At 45.8% G+C, this 10,565-nt stretch overlaps 1 protein-coding gene across 2 annotated transcripts in view; it reads left to right on the forward strand.

Moving 5' to 3' along the window:
• cunh15orf39 (chromosome unknown C15orf39 homolog) overlaps positions 1-10,565 on the forward strand; it is a 42,643-nt gene that overhangs the window by 22,822 nt on the left and 9,256 nt on the right. For both annotated transcript variants that reach the window (XM_038985260.1, XM_038985261.1), the window contains one exon: positions 1,518-1,692. In XM_038985260.1, coding sequence (XP_038841188.1) covers positions 1,518-1,692 — 175 coding nt within the window. The remainder of the gene's footprint in view (positions 1-1,517; positions 1,693-10,565) is intronic.

Genomic DNA, 10,565 nt, shown 5'->3' on the forward strand with positions numbered 1-10,565 from the left:
TACACGTGAACACGTCGCTCATTTCATTACACGTCGCTCATTTCATTACACGTGAACACGTGACTCATTTCATTACACGTGACAGGTCGCTCATTTCATTACACGTGAACACGTCGCTCATTTCATTACACGTGAACACGTCGCTCATTTCATTACACGTGAACACGTCGCTCATTTCATTACACGTGAACACGTCGCTCATTTCATTACACGTGAACACGTCGCTCATTTCATTACACGGGACTCATTTCATTACACGTGACACGTCGCTCATTTCATTACACGTGAACACGTCGCTCATTTCATTACACGTGAACACGTTGCTCATTTCATTACACGTGAACACGTCGCTCATTTCATTACACGTGACACGTCGCTCATTTCATTACACGTGACACGTCGCTCATTTCATTACACGTGACAGGTCGCTCATTTCATTACACGTGAACACGTCGCTCATTTCATTACACGTGAACACGTCGCTCATTTCATTACACGTGAACACGTCGCTCATTTCATTACACGTGACTCATTTCATTACACGTGACAGGTCGCTCATTTCATTACACGTGAACACGTCGCTCATTTCATTACACGTGAACACGTCGCTCATTTCATTACACGTGAACACGTCGCTCATTTCATTACACGTGAACACGTCGCTCATTTCATTACACGTGAACACGTCGCTCATTTCATTACACGGGACTCATTTCATTACACGTGACACGTCGCTCATTTCATTACACGTGAACACGTCGCTCATTTCATTACACGTGAACACGTCGCTCATTTCATTACACGTGAACACGTCGCTCATTTCATTACACGTGACACGTCGCTCATTTCATTACACGTGACACGTCGCTCATTTCATTACACGTGAACACGTCGCTCATTTCATTACACGTGAACACGTCGCTCATTTCATTACACGTGACACGTCGCTCATTTCATTACACGTGAACACGTCGCTCATTTCATTACACGTGAACACGTCGCTCATTTCATTACACGTGAACACGTCGCTCATTTCATTACACGTGACAGGTCGCTCATTTCATGTGGGCGTGTAATTTGGGGCGTCAGCGTAGCCTAGCCTAGAGCGTTGGACTAGTAACCGAAAGGTTGCAAGTTCAAATCCCCGAGCTGACAAGGTAAAAACATCTGTCGTTCTGCCCCTGAACAAGACAGTTAACCCACTGTTCCTAGGCTGTCATTGAAAATAAGAATGTGTTCTTAACTGACCTGCCTAGTTAAAATAAATGTCAAATAAAATAAACAACATTTTATTTGTTGTTTGTATGTCTGATGAATGTCAAGTCTCTGCTTTTTCTGTATGTAAAGCACATTTCTGTCAACAGACTACAAAGTAGCCTGGGTACCAGTCTGTTTTGTGCTAACATTCCACTCCATCTACTTGTTGGCATATGACGCATAGTATGATGATTGGAATGTTAGCACCAAACAGTTCTGTATTTCAGGCTTACAGTAACGTTGATCTAATGTAATGACAGGAGCACAAGGTGGAGTTGAGACCTACCACCCTGTCTGAGGAGAGACACTTGGTGACGCTGCAGAAACGACCATGTTCCTCCAAGCTCCGCAGGCTCCTGTCACTCAAACACCTGCCTAACATCTACCCTGACGTTCTCAACCTCTACTATCACAGCTGTGTCTGCAAGAGCCTGGGTGAGTTAGCCGTTAGCCTGGCCCCTGATAAAGCCTTGGTGAGTTAGCCGTTAGCCTGGCCCCTGATAAAGCCTTGGTGAGTTAGCCCTTAGCCTGCTAGCCTGGCCCTTGATAGAGCCTTGGTGAGTTAGCCGTTAGCCTGGCCCCTGATAAAGCCTTGGTGAGTTAGCCGTTAGCCTGCTAGCCTGGTCCTTGATAGAGCCTGGGTGAGTTAGCCGTTAGCCTGGCCCCTGATAACGCCTGGGTGAGTTAGCCCTTAGCCTGCTAGCCTGGCCCCTGATAACGCCTGGGTGAGTTAGCCGTTAGCCTGGCCCCTGATAACGCCTGGGTGAGTTAGCCCTTAGCCTGCTAGCCTGGCCCTTGATAGAGCCTGGGTGAGTTAGCCGTTAGCCTGGCCCCTGATAACGCCTGGGTGAGTTAGCCCTTAGCCTGCTAGCCTGGCCCTTGATAGAGCCTTGGTGAGTTAGCCGTTAGCCTGGCCCCTGATAACGCCTGGGTGAGTTAGCCCTTAGCCTGCTAGCCTGGCCCTTGATAGAGCCTGGGTGAGTTAGCTGTTAGCCTGGCCCCTGATAACGCCTGGGTGAGTTAGCCTGCTAGCCTGGCCCTTGATAACGCCTGGGTGAGTTAGCCCTTAGCCTGCTAGCCTGGCCCTTGATAGAGCCTGGGTGAGTTAGCTGTTAGCCAGGCCCCAGAGGGTTAGATCACAGTTAGCCAGAGAGGTATACTACAAAGCAGGATCAATGAGTTAGCTAACTTTGATAAATAAACAGAAATAGCTGTTGAGTGTCTGGTTCATTTAGAAAGCTAAAATTCTGTTTACTGCTTGTTGAGTCCATGCCCATTTTTAAGATGATCAACAACAACAAACTAATTGTTATTTCAGAATATTTAGATAAGTTAGCTGGCTAACTCATTGAATCTACTTTGTAGTATACCCCTTGGAAGCTTGTATCTCAATCACTGGTATACATACACATGAGTGAAGATACATGTTCTAGATAGTGGAAATCTAATTGACTTGCTATTGACATTCCATTGTCCATATCCTTGACATCCATCACATTTTCAGCCAGTCATTTATTTATTTTGGTTCCCATTAGCTGTTAGTATCAGCTTTTCCTGGGGTCATGCCAAGCAATATTGTTATGTTTAGACCATAATGGACTGTCTCTTTAGCAGAAAACTGCACTGTTGGCTCTTATTTTTCTGATAACAAAAGTATAAATAATATCAAATTCCTTATAATATGCAAACCGGCTGATGTGATTTTCTAGTTTTCAACAAATTCATTTATTGAAAAAATGAAGCAAGAGTGTCATTTTTTTTTCTTCACTTACTTAGCTAGCAAATGCAGCTAGCTGGTTTAGTTACTCAAACAGAGAGATGCTATATTAGCTAGCTGGCTATGACAACACACTGGAACTCTTCCAAATCAAGGTAAGCTTTTGGTTTTTATTAATTTATTGCCACCGGGTCTGCTGGTCTAACTGCTTACTGACTATACACTGTAATGTTACTGCATGATTGTAGCGGGTTTACTAACGCGTTAGTTCTATTAGCTATGTTGACTATGACGTTACTTTAGCTAATACGACAACAATGTAGGCTGTGTGTAGCGGTTTGGCCTGGAAAGATTTTTTCGCCTGGTCACATACAGCTGATGTGTTCATCTGAAGTCCACAAACGAAGGGAAAAGGTGAGCGGAGGAGAGTGCATAGAGGTTAGAATGAGTACAACATGGCTGCTATGAAAGTGAACTGTGTTTTATGTGATCGGGGGTGTATTCATTCCTCCGATTCTGTTGAAAAACAGCAAGGAGTCATCATGCCAGGTAGTCCTGAGGCATGGTCCTAGGGTTCAGGTCCTCCGAGAGAGAGAAAGAAAGAGAGAATTAGAGAGAGCATATAAATGGAAGCAAATGAAACAGGGATAAAAATACCAAAATTTGTCCAATAGAAACTCTCGTTTGCAACTGTTGGATTGATGGTTACACCCTAGATAAGTTCGCTGCAGGCAAGAGTGTGCAATGTGGTATTGTGTAATTTTCTGTCATCTCAAATTTTTCTCTCGACATTGTAAACTTTCATTCAAAGGCTAGGTTGTAGCAACCTGATGATGGGTACAGGAAAAATAAAAAATAAACCTACTGATGTTACATTGACCTGGGTGAATGGAATATGAATGACAGTCATCCAATATGCTGTAATAGAAATAAGGCCGTCTTCATGAAAAATAAAATCATCCTCCCTCATCATAAACGGCACTGACCTCCACTTGTGTGTGTGTGTCTCTCTCTCCATTGTGGCCTGACTGACGGCTGCCTGGCGTTTCAGTTTGGAATCTGGGTGAAAGCAGAAGCGAATTTCTTACATTGAGTATTACTGAGAGACTGAACAGACAGAAACATAGTCACAGGCCTGCTATCTGTGTGAACTGGAGATGTTGCATGGGGACCTTGAAGGGGAACTGGATAAAATTGGGACCTGGATAAAATGGGGACCTTGAAGGGGAACTGGATAAAATGGGGAACTGGATGCAATGAAAGTAATAACAAAAGTAAAAACAATTTGGGCCAGTTTCCCAGGTCTGGTTTTTACATGGGCCAGTTTCCCAGGTCTAGTTTTTACATGGGCCAGTTTCCCAGGTCTGGTTTTTACATGGGCCAGTTTCCCAGGTCTGGTTTTGACATGGGCCAGTTTCCCAGGTCTGGTTTTTACATGGGCCAGTTTCCCAGGTCTGGTCTTTATATGGGCCAGTTTCCCAGGTCTGGTTTTGATATGGGCCAGTTTCCCAGGTCTGGTTTTGATATGGGCCAGTTTCCCAGGTCTGGTTTTGGTATGGGCCAGTTTCCCAGGTCTGGTTTTTACATGGGCCAGTTTCCCAGGTCTGGTTTTTACATGGGCCAGTTTCCCAGGTCTGGTTTTGACATGGGCCAGTTTCCCAGGTCTAGATTTTTCATGGGCCAGTTTCCCAGGTCTAGATTTTACATGGGCCAGTTTCCCAGGTCTGGTTTTTACATGGGCCAGTTTCCCAGGTCTGGTTTTTACATGGGCCAGTTTCCCAGGTCTGGTTTTTACATGGGCCAGTTTCCCAGGTCTGGTTTTTACATGGGCCAGTTTCCCAGGTCTGGTTTTGACATGGGCCAGTTTCCCAGGTCTGGTTTTGACATGGGCCAGTTTCCCAGGTCTGGTTTTGACATGGGCCAGTTTCCCAGGTCTGGTTTTGACATGGGCCAGTTTCCCAGGTCTGGTTTTGACATGGGCCAGTTTCCCAGGTCTGGTTTTGACATGGGCCAGTTTCCCAGGTCTGGTTTTGACATGGGCCAGTTTCCCAGGTCTGGTTTTGACATGGGCCAGTTTCCCAGGTCTGGTTTTGACATGGGCCAGTTTCCCAGGTCTGGTTTTGACATGGGCCAGTTTCCCAGGTCTGGTTTTGACATGGGCCAGTTTCCCAGGTCTGGTTTTGACATGGGCCAGTTTACTTAGCCTGGACTAAAACATTATATCAATGGAGTGGAGACTCCTCTGTTATTCAGTTGGTCTCCTTTTTGTTATTGGTACACACTGAGCTTTGTGTTTTTATACCCTTCATTCACTTAATTACTTTCCTATTGTTGAGATGTGAACCTGCAAGTAAACATTTCATTGCACTGTGTACTCAACATACTGTATATCATGTGTATATGCCAAATAAACAAACGTGAACCCCTCCCCCCTCCCACACACACACACACACACAGTGTCATGTTTGGTGAGGAAAAAGTCTGTGATTGCAGAGGAAGGTACTGTGTGTTCAGTATGTCAGTCTGTCAGTCTGTGTTTGCAGAGGAAGGTACTGTGTGTTCAGTATGTCAGTCTGTGATTGCAGAGGAAGGTACTGTGTGTTCAGTATGTCAGTCTGTGTTTGCAGAGGAAGGTACTGTGTGTTCAGTATGTCAGTCTGTGTTTGCAGAGGAAGGTACTGTGTGTTCAGTATGTCAGTCTGTGTTTGCAGAGGAAGGTACTGTGTGTTCAGTATGTCAGTCTGTGTTTGCAGAGGAAGGTACTGTGTGTTCAGTATGTCAGTCTGTGATTGCAGAGGAAGGTACTGTGTGTTCAGTATGTCAGTCTGTCAGTCTGTGTTTGCAGAGGAAGGTACTGTGTGTTCAGTATGTCAGTCTGTGATTGCAGAGGAAGGTACTGTGTGTTCAGTATGTCAGTCTGTCAGTCTGTGTTTGCAGAGGAAGGTACTGTGTGTTCAGTATGTCAGTCTGTGATTGCAGAGGAAGGTACTGTGTGTTCAGTATGTCAGTCTGTGTGTAGTTTGTTGTAGTCCTGGATAGTTTGAGATGTGAGTATGGTTACATGCACATTGAGAGTGTGTAGTCCTGGATAGTTTGAAGATGTGAGTATGGTTACATGCACATTGAGTTGTGTAGTCCTGGATAGTTTGAAGATGTGAGTATGGTTACATGCACATTGAGTTGTGTAGTCCTGATAGTTTGAAGATGTGAGTATGTTACATGCACATTGAGTTGTGTAGTCCTGGATAGTTTGAAGATGTGAGTATGGTTACATGCACATTGAGTTGTGTAGTCCTGGATAGTTTGAAGATGTGAGTATGGTTACATGCACACAACAATAGGATTATTGTGAAGTCAGATCGATATAGTTTGATTAAAACGTTCAAAGAAGATGCATACTTTCAGTTTTTCTGAACTTCAGTCGCGTATAAGAGGGAGGCTCGTTCTGCACATGCTCAGATCAAACACACCACTGGAACTCTGATTAAGCTGTTTACATGTCCTAATAATTACAAAGATTGGAAAAACACACGTTGTCATACTCGGCCTACTGCCATAAATCAGATTAATATCAGATTGTTAGTGTGCATGGAAACGTAGCCAGTGTGGTAGTAAGCTGAGGGGTAACAGAACAGAAAGCAGCAGATACCTGGCCTGTCGTTTGGGGAGCATCAGGTGACGGCGACTCTGTAAAAACATAAATGGAATGGATATGAAATTAAATGAAAATGTTAACAATTCCAAAATGGAAAGGGGATGGAAAACATGCTTATTAATACAATTATAATAGTATCTCTCCCATTACTAGAAATTATATTCAAGAACCTGAAATTATTTATAAAACCTGAGAACGGATTTTGCCTACTAAACATGTTGTAAGAATGAAGGAGTGAATCCTCACTTCCATGAATGTTCACAGTCTCCCATTGACATCAATGCAAGTGAAAATATGACTTAAGTGAAAGTTGTGATTTGCCCCGACTATACATCTAGAGGACTCAGTAGAGTAGTGTTTGACAATACGACTCAGTAGAGTAGCGCGAGAGTAGCGCGACTCTGTAGAGTAGCGCGAGAGTAGCGCGACTCAGTACAGTAGTGTTTGACTATGCGACTCAGTACAGTAGTGTTTGACTATGCGACTCAGTACAGTAGTGTTTGACTATGCGACTCAGTACAGTAGTGTTTGACTATGCGACTCAGTACAGTAGTGTTTGACTATGCGACTCAGTACAGTAGTGTTTGACTATGCGACTCAGTACAGTAGTGTTTGACAATACGACTCAGTAGAGTAGCGCGAGAGTAGCGCGACTCAGTACAGTAGTGTTTGACTACGCGACTCAGTACAGTAGTGTGTGACTACGCGACTCAGTACAGTAGTGTGTGACTACGCGACTCAGTACAGTAGTGTGTGACTACGCGACTCAGTACAGTAGTGTGTGACTACGCGACTCAGTACAGTAGTGTGTGACTACGCGACTCAGTACAGTAGTGTGTGACTACGCGACTCTGTACAGTAGTGTGTGGACTACGCGACTCTGTACAGTAGTGTGTGACTACGCGACTCTGTACAGTATTGTGTGACTACGCGACTCTGTACAGTAGTGTGTGCTACGCGACTCTGCGTAGTGTGTGACTACCGACTCTGTACAGTAGTGTGACTACGCGCTCTGTACAGTAGTGTGTGACTACGCGACTCTGTACAGTAGTGTGTGACTACGCGACTCTGTACAGTAGTGTGTGACTACGCGACTCTGTACAGTAGTGTGTGCGTAGCTGTGACTACGCGACTCAGTACAGTAGTGTGTGACTACGCGACTCAGTAAGTATTGACATACGACTCAGTAGAGTAGGGAGATATGCGACTCAGTACAGTAGTGTTTGACTATGCGACTCAGTACAGTAGTGTTTGACTATGCGACTCAGTACAGTAGTGTTTGACTATGCGACTCAGTACAGTAGTGTTTGACTATGCGACTCAGTACAGTAGTGTTTGACTATGCGACTCAGTACAGTAGTGTGGTGACAGCGACTCTGTACAGTAGTGTGTGACTACGCGACTCTGTACAGTAGTGTGTGACTACGCGACTCTGTACAGTAGTGTGTGACTACGCGACTCTTTACAGTAGTGTGTGACTACGCGACTCGTACAGTAGTGTGTGACTACGCGACTCGTACAGTAGTGTTTGACTATGCGACTCAGTACAGTAGTGTGTGACTACGCGACTCTGTACAGTAGTGTGTGACCGACTACTCAGTACGTATGTGTGACTACGCGACTCAGTACAGTAGTGTGTGACTACGCGACTCGTACAGTAGTGTGTGACTAACTGCGACTTGTACAGTAGTGTGTGACTACGCGACTCTGTACAGTAGTGTGTTTGACTACCGACTCTGTACAGTAGTGTGTGGACTACGCGACTCTGTACAGTAGTGTGTGACTACGCGTACTCGTACATAGTGTGTGACTACGCGACTCTGTACAGTAGTGTGTGACTACGCGACTCTGTACGTAGTGTGTGACTACGCGACTCTGTACAGTAGTGTGTGACACGCACTCTGTACAGTATGTGTGACTACGCGACTCTGTACAGTAGTGTGTGACTACGCGACTCTGTACAGTAGTGTGTGTGACTACGCGACTCTGTACAGTAGTGTGTGACTACGCGACTCTTGTACAGTAGTGTGTGACTACGCGACTCTGTACAGTAGTGTGTGACTACGCGACTCTGTACAGTAGTGTGTGACTACGCGACTCTGTACATAGTGTGTGACTACGCGACTCTGTACAGTAGTGTGTGACTACGCGACTCTGTACAGTAGTGTGTGACTACGCGACTCTGTACAGTTGTGTGTGACTACGCGACTCTGTACAGTAGTGTGTGACTACGCGACTCTGTACAGTAGTGTGTGACTACGCGACCTGTACAGTAGTGTGTGACTACGCGACTCTGTACAGTAGTTGTGTGACTACGCGACTCTGTACAGTAGTGTGTGACTACGCGACTCTGTACAGTAGTGTGTGACTACGCGACTCTGTACAGTAGTGTGTGACTACGCGACTCTGTACAGTAGTGTTGTGACTACGCGACTCTGTACAGTAGTGTGTGACTACGCGACTCTGTACAGTAGTGTGTGGACTACTGCGACTCTGTACAGTAGTGTGTGACTACGCGACTCTGTACAGTAGTGTGTGACTACGCGACTCTGTACAGTAGTGTGTGACTACGCGACTCTGTACAGTAGTGTTTGACTACGCGACTCTGTACAGTAGTGTGTGACTACGCGACTCTGTACAGTAGTGTGTGACTACGCGACTCTGTACAGTAGTGTGTGACTACTCGACCTGTACAGTAGGTGTGGACTACGCGACTCTGACAGTAGTGTGTGACTACGCGACTCCTGTACAGTGTGTGTGACTACGCGACTCTGGTACAGGATAGTGGTGTGACTACGCGACTCTGTACAGTAGTGTGTGACTACGCGACTCTGTACATTAGTGTGTGACTACGCGACTCTGTACAGTATGTGTGTGACTACGCGACTCTGTACAGTAGTGTGTGACTACGCGACTCTGTACAGTAGTGTGTGACTACGCGACTCTGTACAGTAGTGTGTGACTACGCACTCTGTACGTATGTGTGACTACGCTCTCTGTACAGTAGTGTGTGACTACGCGACTCTGTACAGTAGTGTGTGACTACGCGACTCTGTACAGTAGTGTGTGACTACGCGACTCTGTACAGTAGTGTGTGACTACGCGACTCTGTACAGTAGTGTGTGACTACGCGACTCTGTACAGTAGTGTGTGACTACCGACTCTTACAGTAGTTGTGTGACTACGCGACTCTGTACAGTAGTGTGTGACACGCGACTCGTACAGTAGTGTGTGACTACGCGACTCTGTACAGTAGTGTGTGACTACGCGACTCTGTACAGTAGTGTGTGGACTACGCGACCTCAGTACAGTAGTGTGTGACTACGCGACTCTGTACAGTAGTGTGTGACTACGCGACTCTGTCAGTAGTGTGTGACTACGCACTCTGTACAGTAGTGTGTGACTACGCGACTCTGTACAGTAGTGTGTGACTACGCGACTCTGTACAGTAGTGTGTGACTACGCGACTCTGTACAGTAGTGTGTGACTACGCGACTCTGTACAGTAGTGTGTGACTACGCGACTCTGTACAGTAGTGTGTGACTACGCGACTCTGTACAGTAGTGTGTGACTACGCGACTCTGTACAGTAGTGTGTGTGACTACGCGACTCTGTACAGTTAGTGTGTGACTACGCGACTCTGTACAGTAGTGTGTACTACGCGACCTGTCAGTAGTGTGTGACTACGCGACTCTGTACAGTAGTGTGTGACATACGCGACTCTGTACAGTAGGTGTGTGACTACGCGACTCTGTACAGTAGTGTGGTGACTACGCGTACTCTGTACAGTAGTGTGTGACTACGCGACTCTGTACAGTAGTGTTGACTACGCGACTCTGTACAGTAGTGTGTGACTACGCGACTCTGTACAGTAGTGTGTGACTACGCGACTCTGTACATCTTACTAGTGTGTGACTATAACGCGGCAAGCGTAAA

This window comes from Salvelinus namaycush, unplaced genomic scaffold (assembly GCF_016432855.1).
Source record: "Salvelinus namaycush isolate Seneca unplaced genomic scaffold, SaNama_1.0 Scaffold312, whole genome shotgun sequence".
In the NCBI taxonomy this organism is placed as follows: Eukaryota; Metazoa; Chordata; class Actinopteri; order Salmoniformes; family Salmonidae; genus Salvelinus; species Salvelinus namaycush.